Below are 15,685 nucleotides of genomic sequence, written 5' to 3'. Positions count from 1 at the left end.
ACAGATTTTATACACATCACAGCAAACCCAACATACTGGTTTAGTGTCAACAGGACTCATTCAAATGCCAGAAACCCTGCTACTGATGCCCAAAGGTGGACATCAGGACACAAAGCACTTGAGTCTTTCAAGGCTGGATAGGACCCATCTCACACTGGTATGGTAAAATCAAAATCGCGTGTGAAATGTTTCAGACCCTGAAATACAAAATGCAAAGTCACCCAGTTTTTCTCTTAATGTTCTGACTTAAGAACACCGTCTACTTTCTGAGAATAAATTCCCAGAGAAAAGGATGCGACCAGGGTAGAGAGTCCCTTACCAGCTGGCTCATCCACGGACCTCAGCTGCAGCTCTAAGGACTCCAGGCTGAGCTCTGGGAGGGAAGGGGCAGTACCTACCTGCAGAAGAGGTGTATGCACATGGGACACCACGTGGGGCAGCCGCCTCCACTCACGGATAGCCAAGCTGCTGGCCATCTCCACCAGGCGCTCAATGAAGCTGAGCTGCTGTTCCTCGGGGTGGCAAATGGCCAGGTACCCTCGGTACATGTTAACCTTCCAAGCCATCTCCTTGGGGCAGCTGACCTCCACCTGCAGTGAGAGACGCCAGGCAGGGCGCTGAGGGCTCACTCTCCACTGTGGCCAATCACACAAAGCAGTACACAGAGATCCAGCCCCGATAGAAGAGCGGACTTTCAGTAGAGCAGCCAGGAGTTTACAATGCTCTCTGAGAGAAGAGAGACTGGAGCCCTGTCATGGCACCATACACACAGACCCCTCAGGATCAAGTAGGATCAAGTCATTTTAAACAACTCACTCACATGGAACATCATACTCATGCCTAGCACACGCACCAGGAGCCTGCCCCACCAGTGGCTTTTCAGAGAAGAGCAAACATAGTGGCCTGGGCTGCTCTGGGTCCATTCTTCAGTCTTAGTCCTGATGATTCTTCCAACAAAATTGACCAATTACATCAATTTAATTCTCCCAGATCTCTTCATGGATGTCTTTTGTGGTCAGAGCTAAGGTCTCTATACCTAGTACTCATTTCCAAGCAAAGCTGGTGACAAAGCTGGTGACAGAGGACAGGGATGGCTTAGGGCAGGGCTGCTCCATCTTCCTGATGCTGAGACTGACCCTTTCATACAGTTCCTCATGTGTGCTGACCCCCAACCATAAAGCTATTTCCCTTGCCACTTCATAACTGTAATTTTGCTACTGTTAGGAATCCTAATGCAAATATCTGTACTACCCAATGGTCTTAAGTGATCCTTTGGTGGAAGGGTTGTCTGACCCCCAAGAGGGTCACAACTCATAAGTTGAGAACCACTGGCTTAGTGGGTCAGGAACACTCGTTGCTCTTGCAGAGAACCCAAGTTTTGTTTTAACATCTAATACAGACAGCTCTAGGAGATCTAATGCCCTCTTCTGGCTTCCGCAGGTACTACACTACTTATACATAACAGATGTGTACATGTACACACACACACACACACACACACACACACACACACACAGCTGAATGCTCATCTACTACCAAACTTACTCAAATACAGGAAAGATCTCAGATCCCAGTGACAACACGGTAGGGGATCTCACCTGCACCAGTGCCTCCTTCATGGCGGTCCAGTTGGACACCCTCCACGCACACTCCAGGACAAGGTAAGGATTTATGTGTCCCTTAGACTGGCCAAACTCAGTCAGGGCTTCCCACTGGTTCAGCTCCTTGGAGCACCTAGGAGTCCAGGGTTAGGAGCAAAGCTCAATCAGGACAACACTGACAGACTGAGAGAGGCAAAGAAGGGTTCTAAGACAGCATCACTACAGAAAGAGAGAGTGCTGGAGGGCTGACTGCTGTGGGACAACAGTACCTCCTCCAGGAAGCCTGCCTGCCCGCCTGCCTGCCTGCCCGCCCGCCCTGGGACCGCAGCACAGCAGAGATCTAGGTCCTGAGGGGAGGCAGGAGTGATTCATTTCATCGACAGCATATTTAATTACATGAGACATTTAATATTTTCTCAGATTTTGTAGCAACCAACCCTTTGAAAAATACTCAGGAGAAATCCAGACATGCTCTCTTGGTTCTTTAATTCATTCATAATAAATTAAACCCCTGACTGGGTCTCACTATACAGACCACACCGGTCTCAAACTCAAGATCTGCCTGCCTCTGTCTCTAGCGTGCTGGGATTAAAGGTAAGTGCCACCACGCCCAAACACTTCCATGAACTTCTACACCAGGGGCTATGAGTCACACAACTGAATCTGATGGTGGCTAGCAAATAAATCGTTCTAGATACACAGCAAGAACACATGCTTCTGCCAGTACTTGCCATGCCCAGTTACATACTTTACACTAGCCTCATCGTGCCCACTATCAGGATCCTTATGCCCCTATGCCACGAGCTGCCCGTGAATGTTGCCAGAGACACCTCAGTTCAGAATCCAGACAGATGACTGTGTGTGATGACTGCAGTACTTTATTGCACGTAGTTTTCTGACTTAAGAGAAAATAGCCTAATAATGAAAAACAAAGACCTTAGTGTTCTCTTGCTATTATTCCTCAGCACATTCATATCAAACCAGTTATCTCTCTCTGAACTGGGTTGTGTTAGAATGCTTCCTTTTAAAAACTGGTATTTGGCCAGATGATGTTGGCACACAGAGGCAAATGGACCTCTGTGAGTTCGAGGCCAACCTGGTCTACAGAGCCATTTCTAGGATAGCCAAGGCTACACAAAGAAACCCTGTCTTGAAAAACCAAACCAAGGGCTGGCGAGATGGCTCAGCGGGTAAGAGTACTGACTGCTCTTCTGAAGGTCCTGTGTTTGGAACCACATGGTGGCTCACAACCACCCTTAATGAGATCTGATACCCTCTTTTGGTGTGTCTGAAGTCAGGTACAGTGTACTTATGTATAATAGTAAGTAAATCTTTGGGCCAGAGCGGGGCCGACCGGAGCAAGTAGGGTCAAGTGGAACAAGCAGAGGTTCTAAAAATTTCAATTCCCAACAACCACATGAAGGCTCACCACCATCTGTACAGCTACAGTGTACTCACATACATAAATGAATAATCTAAACAAACAAACAACCCAAACCAAACAAACAAAAACCACACAAACCCATCAAACTGCTGGTAAGATGTCTATATGGTAAAGATGCTTGCCACTAAGCCTGAGACACATGCAAACGAACAGACGTTATTTGAATTTTATTTTTATTTATTTATTTATTTATTTTGGTTTTTTTCCGAGATAGAGTTTCTCTGTATAGTCCTGGCTGTCCTGGAACTCACTCTGTAGACCAGGCTGGCCTCGAACTCAGAAATTGCCTGCCTCTGCCTCCCGAGTGCTGGGATTAAAGGCGTGTGCCACCACTGCTCAGCTGTTATTTGAATATTTTTAAAAATGTATTAAAAAGTCCCAGCAAGCTCTGGTGGGACTTGGCTCACCTAATCCAGTGGTCCTCCCAGAGCTGGTACTCAGGGAAAATGGCCGGGGAGGCATTACTGCGCTCATGCTCTTTCTTCGCCTTGTCCATTGCCTTTTCGTAGGATTCTTGGGCCTGAAAAGGTTAACGATAGCATCAGACTACTGAGAAACAGCGTTTGCCTTGCATTCTCTCATCTGTCTGGAGCAAGCTAGACAGGAATATTTCCTTCTCACCCAAGGCTACCTGATGCCTACAGCTCATCTTTTAGAGAACAGAGGAGAACATAGCCCTCACAAAGGTGAGAAGGCCACAGGCCGTGCAAACGTGTCCTGCTCTGGGCCCAGATTCACCTTGTAAGCAGAGCCTGTGCCCCACAGGAAGCAGGAGGCTGAGGACTGACAGCCAAGCACTGAATGTATCTACACACTATTTCCAAAAGAGCCAGGGTTGGCAGGTAAGAGCGTCCATGTCAGTTTCTGATGGTAGAGGACTGAGGTAAAGATGTCTGCGGGGAAAGGCTTCAGAGCCTGAGTCTGAGCGCTAAGCCCAGGTAAAGGCCGAAGGAGAGAAACCACCTCCATATGCGCGTCATACGTGTTCATACATGAACACACGAGGCTTAAGAGTTTTAAACCGTGTAAGACAAGGCTTCAAAGGGTCTTCATAAGCACACGCCACAGCGTGGCTGGGGTACAGGACGCTTACTGCGCCTCCTCAAGTTCTGGGTTTCATGTCAAGGACTTGACCAAATGACACCACTCACTGCAACTTAAGCACGGGGCATCCCATGATGCACGTCACCCACCAGTGAGAGCTACCAGCCATCACCCGGAGGCATTGCTGCCGGCCATCACCTGCTCAAAGAAACCGTGCTGCTCATAAGCAATGGCGGTGGCAGTCTCGGAGAATTTGCATCGCTTCTGCCACAGGCCGGCCCACATGTCCTCTTCTTGTAACAGAGAGTAAAGTTCAGCGAGGGAGTCCAGGATCTCCTGAAAGAAATCATCGCTTCTGAGTGCTCGGGCCAATCGCATGCCTACGGAGCTGTGATTTAACCCTCCGAGAAGATTATTCAAAGCCAATGAGGACAGTCACCTGCTGAGGCGGTGTTATGCTCTCCTGCTCATAAAACTCGGTTGTCTGCTTCGGTTTGATGGGCAGACTCAGCCCCTTCTCAAAGGCCTGGTGCTCCAGCATCAACGTGGAACGGAACCAGAGGTTATGAGTCTTTCCCAGGTACTTCAGCACACAGGGTCGCATGGGGATGGGTGGGACGCACTGGGACATGGCTTCCACAAAGCAGTTCAATGCGCTGGGCTGACAGTCTCGCTGAACCTGATGACTGCCGCTGCACAGGAAAGGGCTGATCTCCCCCGCCAGCGCCTAGAACCAAAGACTGAGCTGTTTCACAGCCTGAACCCAGGAGTGCTACTTCACACCCAGCACTTCGGAGGTCCAGGCAGGAGAATGGCAAGTTTAAAGCCAGCCTGAGCTATGAGATGAGCTTGTGGCCAATCTGTGGTATATACCGAGACCCTGTCTCAAACACAAATAAGAAGACTGGCCTCCCTCTCTATTATCATTGGTAGCACCAGGATAATTGGTCCTTGGGTGAGAATGGGCAGTTTTATCATGCTCTGCAACTTAGAACTATGTTTATTCTAGGTCATCAAAAGCTAAAACTGCATTCTTCTAAAACAGGCTTTTAAGATCTGACTCACATGCTGCTGTCTGTCAGAGAGGATTTTCCACAGCCTCGGGAAAAGCTGGACCCAGGTCTTCTCGGCCAACGTTGTGGAAATGTGGCAGAGCTGAACGAAGGCGCTGAGCAGTGCCCCAGTCTGCAGGCAAAAGAGGACGAGTTCAAATAGCAGGATGTGCCGCCTGCATCCCCACTCCTAAGGACACCAAGGCCACGGCTGAGGCAGCCCCACCTACAGAAGGCCTTTGAGTTTGGGAACAGAGCCACAGCCCTGTCGAGCAGCAATGGCAGCGTGCAAGGAGGTACATGAGGATGCTGAGTCAGCTCCCTTAGCATGCCACACTCACCCAGGACAGCACCAGCCACTCACATGTAAGTTCAGAGACTGACTACTTAACACAGAACTCCAGCTTGGTTCCCAAGAAAGTGTAATACAGAAATTACTGACGAGTGACTGATTTTTCTTCCTTCTGACATAAACAGCACTGTGTGACACTCCTCAAAAGTGACTGGGTGCATGTGGTGGCTTGAATAGGCGTGGCCTTGCTGGAGGAAGTGTTAACTGTGGAGGCGGGCCTTGAGGTTTCACTGAGCTCTATCTCTGCTCAATGTGAAAAAGTCTCCTCCTGACTGCTTTCAGATCCTCAGCTCTCAGTGCCTTCTCCAGCACCATGCCTGCCTGCATGCTGCCATGCCTCCTGCTATGGTGGCAGTGGACTAAACTTCTGAAACTCTAAGACAGCCTCAATTAAATGTTTACCTTTTAAGAGTTACCTTGGTCATGGTGTCTCTTCACAGCAATAAATCCCAACCTGACAGTGCAACAAAGCCTTAACTGATCACAGTGTCAAAATCCAATAATGCCACTCCCCATGGTTACCAGTGTCTATGGGAGCCACAGCTCCTATCTGAGAAAACTGAGGAGACTGCCAACAGCAGGCATGCGGGGAGGCTCTCCCGACAGAGCCAGCCTGCCTTCACACTTTACTACGCCTCCTGATTTGAGGGTCTTGGTCAATAACCCAGGGTTACTGTTCATCACTGCCATTACTAAATGTTTTTTTTAGGGCTGGAGAGATGGCTCAGTGGTTAAGAGCAATGACTGTTCTTCCAGAGGTCCTGAGTTCAATTCCCAGCAACCACATGGCGGCTCTCAACCATCCATAATGGGATCTGATGCCCTCTTCTGGTGTGTCTGAAGATAGCAGAAGTGTACTCACATAAATAAAATAAATCTTAAAAAAAAAAAAAACCCAAAGTGTTTTTTACCATTTCCATAGGACATTAGGTACCAGAGATGACAACTTCTCTAGTTTCCCTTTGGAGCCCTGTCCCTGCTTTCTTGGTTATATTAAATGTTGGCCCCAGACTCCCTCAGAACCACAGCCAGACACTGTACGGTTTCAACTGGGATAGGAAGGAAAACTGGGGAGAAAACTAATACTGGTGTGGAAAACCCTGTTTTGAAATTTGAAATAATAATACTAAAGAAAACTGATGTGGGCAGACGCTCACTTCCCAGTTGCGCACAGACCTTCACCTCCCGGAGAGTGTCAAGGAACTTGTCGTGTCTGTTGGTGAGCATGTGCAGCTGGTTCCCAATGTCCTTCTCGGAAAGCTCTTTGGTCTTGGGTGTGCTGGTCTGATCGCCAGGAGCCAGCTCAATGTCAATCTCTACGTCCTGAACAAAGCACAAAGGATGCAGGAGGTCACGGAGTTCATGATCCCAACACACACAGCTCCTATGGCCCACTGCCTCCTTTAAAGAGATTTTAATTATGTGTCCATGTGAGTATCTGTGGGGAACAGGCACCCGAGAGGCTGGGAGCCACCCACTGCTGCTGATCCCAGGCCGACTCCCGGGCCTGCACATGGAGGGTCCACTGTGAGGACCATGTCTCCACCTCCCCACTTCTGACAAGTGCCCAAGCTGCTCTCCTCGTTTTCTAGAGGCTTTTCCCAGAGCATGGGCGATCACCCCCACCTAGCCATGCAAAAGCGTCAAATGCTAGACTTCTTAAGCACCCACAGGAAGCTCAAACTAGGTGGTTCTATTAGAGCATTCAGACTTGAAAATGTGGGGTCTCAGATTCAAAACAAAACAGAACAAAGCAAAACAAAAACCAAACTGAATTTTCAAAATCCAAAAACACCCAAAATGTGCACTATATGTATTTCTAAGCATTTCAAATGAAGGGTATTGCTTTATTTAAATACTCTTCAATAAAATCCATAAACAAGAGCCAGTGCACTCAATTCAGAACTGTTGCAGGGTATCTGACTACACTGTGAACCTCAATACTGGATTGTTTACTGGAAAACCCTGCTTCTAGCTGTGGTGTGGCTCAGCCTTATTAGCATATACTTTAATGCCCCTGGCTGAATAGACACGCCCTCAGTGAGGCCTGTAATCCCCAACAATGAAGGTAGAGTTAGTCTATAGTAGGAAGCCCCATGTTTGAAAGTGTTATCTACTTGAATGGCAAAGTGACAAATCAGAAAGATCTGACAGAATAGGATGTGCCCGACTCTCACAAGAACAGAGGCGATGGAAGCCGCGTTAGACAGAAGGTGCAGAGTGGGAGAAAGAGGAAGCTGTTTACTGAGGCAGTTATAGAGAGACAGGTTGCAGAGAGAACAAGCCAGACACAGGTGAAGACAGAATGAGCCAGAGAAGGAGCCAGAAGATTAGAGCAGTTGACAGTTAGTCTGAGGCCAAGCACAGCAACTCAGGAGAAGCTGACAGAAGCCAGACTGAGTCAGTCAGCTGGGAGAGGAGCCTGAGCCAGAACAGCTGAGTTGACCAGCCAGCCAGAGCTCAGAAAGAACAAAATAGTGAGCTTATTCAGCAGTAAGTCTCAGAGGCTGAAAACACTTGAGGCCTAGATCTGATTGTAAGGAGGACAGAAGCTCCCAGGACCAGCCACGGTGAGCAAACAACGACTTCAGGCAAGCAAACATTACTTTTTACAGAGCTTGCATCTCCCCCTTAAGCTGAGCCAGCATAGGGAATGTGCTTGACCTGGCTTCCTGTCGGTATAGCATGGTACTCTGGCTCACATGTGCCTCGTGACCCCTCCTGCACCGCTGCACCCCTGCATCGCTCTCACACAACTGTGGAGGATGACCATTTGCTCCTGTGTCTGAATTGTAGGAAGCAAAATAAGCTTCAGGAGCAGCCTTGCTCCGTCACATCAGTGCTGCTGTCACTGTATAGGACATGTCTGGGTTAGCGTTTCCTACTCTCAGGTTTAGAAAGTCACAGTCAATACGGACATCAGGAAACTCCCTCTGAAAGCCAACAATCCCTGAAAGGCAACAGGTTGCCTTACTACCTCCTACGCTGCCCTGAGGAGTCACCAAGGACGGCTACCGACGTCACTCACAATAGCACAGAAAGACCTAACAGATGACCTGAATAACACCGCCTTAAATAAATTGTGCTGGGATCAAGTCCAGCGTCTTCACATGTGCTAGGCAAGTGCTCTACCAACCAAGCCATAGCCCTAGCTCCCACTGTTGCTAAGTGACTTCTTTCTAAAACCCATACCCACACCATGTTGTGCTTCCCAAAGCCAGTAGCCTGAGGAGTGTCAGTATACGCGCTCCCACGAGAAGAATGGAGAGAGGAGAGCTATGAAGGCTAAGGGGAGCAGTGGCTTCTTCCCAGACACACGTTTGGCTCCACATGGCCCATCCAGGCATGTGGCCATATACGAGGCTCCCGGGAGGCTCCAGTCCAAGTACAGCATCACAGCAGAGGGAAAACCTCAAAATAAATTCCTCTGTTTTAACCAGAGTTGGCTGGACATGCCAAATGAGATGCTTTTCAATTTTAGTGGCAAGAAAGTCAAGACTAAGGGGCCACACTTAGCTTTGGGGTGGAAACAAGTCCAACTCAAAACCAATGGCAACTTTCTCCAGGCAGCCAGAGTCTCACCTCTTCTTTAGACTCACTGTTCTCTCGTTCCCGAGGTTCCTGCTTGACGTGAGTGACCATGGCAAAGGCAGCTCGGTCATGGCTGTCGGCCAGGTTGATGACGTTGGTAATGGACGGGAGCATGGCTCCCTGGCAGCTGGTACCGATGGCAGTGCTCTTCTCACACACGGCCAGGAGGAGCTGGAGAGGACCATGGGGAAAGATCAGTTTAACGCCAACACCTGGTACTGGGACGGTGCGAACACCCAGGGGCGCCCGAACATCAGAGCAGCAGCTCACAGACAACCCAGGTCCACATCTCGGGTCACAGTGCCCCCCACCCAGTGCAGGTTAGCTGCAGGCCTGAACTTGCCCCCCCAACAGCCCAACTTCCTCTGGCTTAGCATCAGCAGCCTTCTCCTGCCCCAGGGACCTATGCTTCACCTCCTCTACTCTCCTTTCCTCTCACGACCTGCAGCACTGCCCGAGACCCAGCCCAGGAGCCTCCTGGACCATCTTTAGACCCACTCTTTCAAAACATCTTTTTCTACACAGCTAACCCCATGACTCCCCTCACTCCCTGAACCCCTCAAAGACTTCTCAAAGTCTCAGAGAAACAGTCTACATGTTTAGGGAGGACAGAAAAATCTTTGATGTGACACCAGCCCCCGACTGCCTATGAAATCCCCTGGTGTTCTTCTCAGCACTCCAGACACTACAGGGCCCCTTGCTCATGGTGCCCCCACACACTGAGGGAAACACAAAACAATCCTTCCCATGAGTGCCAGGACAAGCTCAGTGTCACTAAGTCCGGGACACAGTTCCCTTCCTCGCATCAGAGAGAATGCCGCCGCAGTTGTGGCCAAGGTGAACCTAGTTTCATTCATTCTAGGTAAGCAGGTAGGAATCTCCTAAGCACTAGAACCTGACAAACCAGCAATGCCCATTGTCTGAAGCCCACAGTAACACTGGCCCATGAGCTGTCTGACCCATCGCCCCCACCCTCACCCCTCCTCTACCCTCACCCCTCCTCTCAAGGAAACACCAAGGCCTCTGCAGGCTGGACTGGACGGACATCACCACCTGCCTGCTACCCACCCCAGCACCCAAATCCTCACACTAAGGAACCCAAAGGGACAGTGAGGCGAACTACAGGCCCAGCTCTTTCACAGCCAATGAGATGACAATCGGTGTCCACTCAATTTTCTTGGTAGATGGAATTTAAAGATGCTTCCTTGCAGCTTTCTGAAAAGGGCTCTAATTAGCAAGGGAAGGAATTGCTTGTTCCCTGTAACAGAATAGGAACAGGTACATCATGGGGCGTTCTACGCCTCCTCGAGTGGGAGAGTGGCCCCCATCGGCTCACTCACATATAAGAATGCTGTGTCCATCCCTGCAGTGGATTAAAAGGTGCGGCCTTGGGGCTGGAGAGATGGCTCAGTGGTTAAGAGCACTGACTGCTCTTTTAGAGGTACTGAGTTCAATTCCCAGCAACCACATGGTGGCTCACAACCACCTGTAATAGTATCTGATGCCCTCTTCTGGTGTGTCTGAAGATAGCAACAGTGTATTTATATACAAATAAATAAGTAAATAAATAAATAAAGGTGTGGCCTTGCTGGAGGAGGCATGTCACTGGGAATGGGCTTCCAGGTTTCCAAAGGCTTTTGCCATTCCCAGTGTGCTCTAAGCCTTGTGGTTTGAGATATGTGAGCTCTCAGCTGTTCCTACTGCCACGCCTTAGCTGCACCATACTGGACTGAAACCCTCTGAAACCATAAACCCAATCAAATGCTTTCTTTCATAAGTTGCCATGGTCATGGTTTTATCATAATAGAAAAGTGATCAATTCACAGATTATCTGCTGCCTTCTGTGCCCCCTTAGAAAGCCCCCAGGCTCTCCCAGACACAGAGGTCAAGTTCACCTGCCCTACCTCAATGCACTGCTTGATCCAGAAATGGCTCCCCATGGCTTCCCAATTCTGGGAACAGGTGACATACAGCAGCCGTTCGTAGACGCGCCGTTTCATAGAGTTGTCAAAAACCTCAAAAAACTTGGCCCTGATCAATGGTTGGGCACAACGCAGTCCAGAGAGAAAGGCAGGCTCAAGCTTTGCAGTCAGCTCACTGCCTGAAAGTGCCTCATCCCTGTAATGAGAGAAGGCAAGAGAAGAGCCAGATGACCACCCAAATCAGTGGTCAAGATGATGTGCACTGGTCTCCTCCCCGCCCCCCAGTCAAGTCCGTTGTAACACCAAGGGTGTGCTTCCACCATGAAGGCGTAAGCAGCATTTCTGCAAGGGCTCAAAATGCTATCAAGGGTGTTAGAGATGGATCAATGGTTGAGACCAGTAGCTACACTTCTAGAGGACTTGGGTTCGATTCCCAGAGCCCACATGGCAACTTACAACCCTGTATAACTCCAGTTCCAGGAGATCTGATGCTCTCTTCTGGCTTCCATGGACACTGCATACACATACACACACACACACACACACACACACACACACACAGAAAAAAACATCTATACACATACAATAAGTCTTAAAGACAAAGAATGCCATTAAGGTATGTTACCTTAATACCAAAGTGAGTACCCAATGTAGACAGAAGAGGAGGAAGGTCACTGAACCAGTGACCACAGGCAATGTGGCCAGTGCTCAACTAATTACCTGTACACATAGTTAACAAGGTCCAAAAACTGGGCATTTAGTTCGAGGTCTTCTGGAAAGCGTTTCTCTATGTAAGTCATCATTTTCACAAGCAAGATTGACTTCTCCCGGAGCGTAGGTGTCTATAAAATTGGTTTCCCCAAAGAAAGTATCAATTACTTCTACTTGAAAAAACATAAATCCAAAAGAATTTCACAGCCATCTGCCTACTCTCCATGTCCCTGTTATTTTACCAATAACACAATCTTGACCTGGCTGACTCACAGCTGACTCCTGGGAAACAAGGCAGAGGTGCCCAAGCAGCCTTACATGAAAGTCCCTTACCTACAGCACTACTTCACAGCCCTCACCATTAAAGAATAAACATGCAAGGTTCATGTAACACTTTAACCAAAGAAAAGCCACTGTGAGAAGTCTAGCAGGTTAGTTCACTTGCCTGGCTCACCCCAGTGGCCCAGTAAACATCTCATCAAGCAAAGTTACATGGGCATGATACAACAGTTTCTTGTTCTACATGTTTCAGAAGGAAGAATATTCCTGGGTTCCAGACAGGGCAACCTTCCAGCCAGCTCACCTGATTGGCTGCCATCGGGGAATTATTCTTAACCCATTCTTCCACAATCTTCACCACAGCTCGGAGGATCTTGGCATCTGGGGACTTCTCAATGAGGGAGGTCAAGATGGTCTGGATGAAGTTCTTCCGCATCTCCATGCTCATCACCGCCAGACGAGTCTTCACAAGATCCAGGCTCAGCATCACCAACTCGCTTGTTCCAGCTGTGCCGAGGAAGAACAAATGCATGTGTCTGACCCTACAGATGCATTCAAAGGAGCTGCTGTCTGCAGAAAACAGCCACAAGAGCTGTGCCTTCCACGCTAAGCCTTTCCCCAGAAACTGGCATGCTGGGATTTGACGCCATCCCACTTCCTATAGTGGCTCCTGGCAAAGAGCCCTCCAGCAGCCTCGGCCATAGGAAAGGGGGATGACAAGAGCTGGTGGGACCTACACAGGGCACTTGGGTCCTCGGGAAACTCTCAGCAGCCATGGAAAACACAACACCCTGTGACTCCCCAACTCTCCTGTCAGGAGGAGCCTTGGCTCTGCTCTGGAAGCTGGCATAATTCTTCAGAAACAACTCTGAATGCTCAGTGGTGAAGGTTCACATCATATCTCCATTTTCAACTGCTTCTCATTCTTATACTCACAATTTTTAAACTTAATGTTTGGCCTGAGCAGCATTTTGAATTTAAACCTCTGTCACAAGAGCAAATCAACAGAACTTCATATTAACCCAAGTTCACGGCAATGTCCAAACACAGAGCCCGCAATGACAAGATGACCAACGAAGTCATCTTGCAGGTAGAGAAAGAACACCAGCCCTGGGCTGTCACCTGCGGTTGCTTCGGTGCTCCCGGATGCTGTCTGTGGATTTAGATGCTCTCGGACCATCTTCTGTAGGGAGCGCATGAAGACAGAGATGAGCCTGTCAATGTAGCTTGGGTTGTTGCAACAGGCTGACTTGAGGATCATAAGTGTTCCTGCAGAGCAGGAATAGCAGTTATTTTACAAAGAAATAGCTGTGCTGGAGAGACAGTTCAGCCAATGTGGTGCTTGCCTAGCTAACCCAAGGACCCAAGCCTGATCCCCAAAACTCAGATGGGATGACACACAATGTCTAAGTGTCTGCCAAGAATTGATCTTTCACTAGGAATGTCTTCAACATCATCTTGACCCTGACAGAACATGAACTCTACTCCTGGGTTATATGACAGGCCCATCAGAGGGCATCTGCCATTTGTACAGGCCATCATCTCAGGTGTGGACAATTCAGGCTGCCCTTGTTAAAGTCTGTTTCTGTATAGCAGCCATGGCACAGCCAGGCTGATTTTAACCCAGATAATTTTGATCCATGATGAAAATGAGATGTGCCTTACTGTGCTGTCCTCTAACAGTGTCAGAGCTGAGTCCGCCAGACAAGGAGAACCTTGGCACAGCCAGCTCCCTCAGCACCCATCACTGTGGGCCACCCTAGCCTGCTGTTACCCACAGAGGAGGAAGACAAGGCCCATGGGGTCAGCTCTTCTCTGAGCACCGTGGATAATGAATACAACAGACATGTTCCTTTACCCTAGGATGGGGGCCACAACACCCAAGAGAGCCGTGTTGACACCACAAAAGCCAATCAGCTGGCTCTCGCAGCCAGGTGTGAACAGGGTGACAGCCTAATTAAACCAAACACACTTGGGCCCTGAGTTGCAGTGAGCAAACAACCAGTTTTGGCAAGCAAGGGGTTTTTACAAAATTAATAGCAGAATGATTGAGACTGCGGTTAGACAGCAACACTTTCACAGCCAGGGTGACTTATGTATGCTCCTATGTAGAGAAAACAATACACAGGCGCTGAGAGCTCAACAGTCTTCTTGTACAAGACTCGCTTCGCTTTCCAGAACAGCTGCTGAACAAGTGTCCCTTCTTACTCTAGGGGATACTGACGCCTCTGGCCTCCATGAGGCACATGCATGCGTGTGCACACATAGTGAATCAAACAGTCTGCCGGGGTGGTGGGGCTTGCTTTTCATGCTAGCACTCAGGAGGCAGAGGCCAGCCTGGTCTACAGAGCAAGTTCCAGGACAGTTAAGGCTACAAAGAGAAACCCTGTCTTGGAGAAAAAACAAAACAACAAAAGCCCACTGAATAAAAAAGAAAATTATATACACCAAACTATTAGTATTTATTACAAGAGGCTTATCAGTAACTGTCACTTCCCAAGTTTTACACGAGAATGTAATATGGGAGGGAAAAAAAATGTATGAGACCAACCCAATTCTGAGCCTAAATGTGAACTAGTATGACAAGGGGCAAGGTGCCTCTTAACTTGGACTTCAGGGTACCTGGGACGGTTATCCAGCTGCTGGTCATCTAGCTGACTGATGAGTGGACATGACCCAGGGGCAGCAATTCCCTGACCAGTGCACAGGCAACTCTCTTCAAACCAAGTCTGCACTGGGGCTGAGCAAAAGACTCAGAGAATTCTTTCTGGACAAGTGATAGACAGAATACCAAACTCCAAGAAGACAGCCCATCAGCCTGAAGGGCCTGGCAGGTTTTCCCATGACCGCTGTCCAGTGAGCAGGGACCACAGCCCAAGCCACTTCTGGGGAACCACACAGGTGCTCACCGAAGAGCTGGGAGGGGTTGGCGCTGGTGGCCTTCTCGTAGTTAGTGAGGCCTTCGTAGATGACCTTCCCCACGGCCGCATAGAGGCACTCCAGCTCCTCATACTTGGAGGCCACGCTTGATGTGCCTGTAACACAGGGCAGGGAGCTGGGTTAGCAGCTGCAGGCTGTGGAGCGTGCAGCGGTGCCTTTCCTCTGCCACGGGACAGTCGCACATCATCTTTGGATTGGCTGTTTGACACCATTAAGGGCAGCTCTAAGTACACTTTGTCAGAACATGAGCAATCTCAGACTGCTTGGTATGATACTGTGACCTAACTTCCTCTCTATGAACACCTGAAAGGAAGCCATCCACACAACACAGTGCAGGACCAGTACCTTTTCAAGTCAAATAACGTTTTAAAACAGAGACAGAAGGGCTGGTTATGGTGGTGCATGTCTTTAATCCAGCACTCAGGAGCCGTAAATAGGCAGATGTCTGAGAGTTCAGAACTAGCCTGAGTTAACATATTGAGACCCTGTCTTAAAAACAAAACAAAAAGCCAGGCGTGGTGGCACACACCTTTGATCCCAGCACTTGGGAGGCAGAGGCAGGTGGATTTCTGTGTTCGAGGCCAGCCTGGTCTACAGAGTGAGTTCCAGGACACCAGGGCTGCACAGAGAAACCCTGTCTCGAAAAACCAAACCAAACCAAACCAAACCAAACCAAACCAAACCAAACCAAAGAAATAAGGTTGGGGAGGGGACCTTAGTGACACTATAAGGGGAAAATGTAACTAAGG

General features: G+C 49.0%; 1 protein-coding gene across 25 annotated transcripts in view; it reads right to left on the bottom strand.

Annotated features, from left to right (window-relative positions):
• Trrap (transformation/transcription domain-associated protein) overlaps nucleotides 1–15,685 on the bottom strand; it is a 92,042-nt gene that overhangs the window by 22,057 nt on the left and 54,300 nt on the right. For all 25 annotated transcript variants that reach the window (XR_377189.4, XR_377190.3, XM_006504782.3 and 22 more), the window contains 13 exons: nucleotides 14,906–15,031; nucleotides 13,119–13,265; nucleotides 12,301–12,503; nucleotides 11,727–11,848; nucleotides 10,989–11,202; nucleotides 9,076–9,255; nucleotides 6,670–6,816; nucleotides 5,155–5,274; nucleotides 4,529–4,816; nucleotides 4,288–4,425; nucleotides 3,453–3,565; nucleotides 1,599–1,734; nucleotides 399–590 (listed from right to left, as the gene is read on the bottom strand). Coding sequence is in view for 23 of the 25 variants with exons in the window: in XM_006504782.3 (XP_006504845.1) it covers nucleotides 399–590; nucleotides 1,599–1,734; nucleotides 3,453–3,565; nucleotides 4,288–4,425; nucleotides 4,529–4,816; nucleotides 5,155–5,274; nucleotides 6,670–6,816; nucleotides 9,076–9,255; nucleotides 10,989–11,202; nucleotides 11,727–11,848; nucleotides 12,301–12,503; nucleotides 13,119–13,265; nucleotides 14,906–15,031 (2,126 nt within the window). In the remaining 2 variants the exon portion in view is untranslated. The remainder of the gene's footprint in view (nucleotides 1–398; nucleotides 591–1,598; nucleotides 1,735–3,452; nucleotides 3,566–4,287; nucleotides 4,426–4,528; nucleotides 4,817–5,154; nucleotides 5,275–6,669; nucleotides 6,817–9,075; nucleotides 9,256–10,988; nucleotides 11,203–11,726; nucleotides 11,849–12,300; nucleotides 12,504–13,118; nucleotides 13,266–14,905; nucleotides 15,032–15,685) is intronic.

This window comes from Mus musculus, chromosome 5 (assembly GCF_000001635.26).
Source record: "Mus musculus strain C57BL/6J chromosome 5, GRCm38.p6 C57BL/6J".
Classification (NCBI taxonomy): domain Eukaryota; kingdom Metazoa; phylum Chordata; class Mammalia; order Rodentia; family Muridae; genus Mus; species Mus musculus.
The sequence above is the reverse complement of the archived record's forward strand: the minus strand, read 5'-3'. Positions and strand labels throughout refer to the sequence as shown.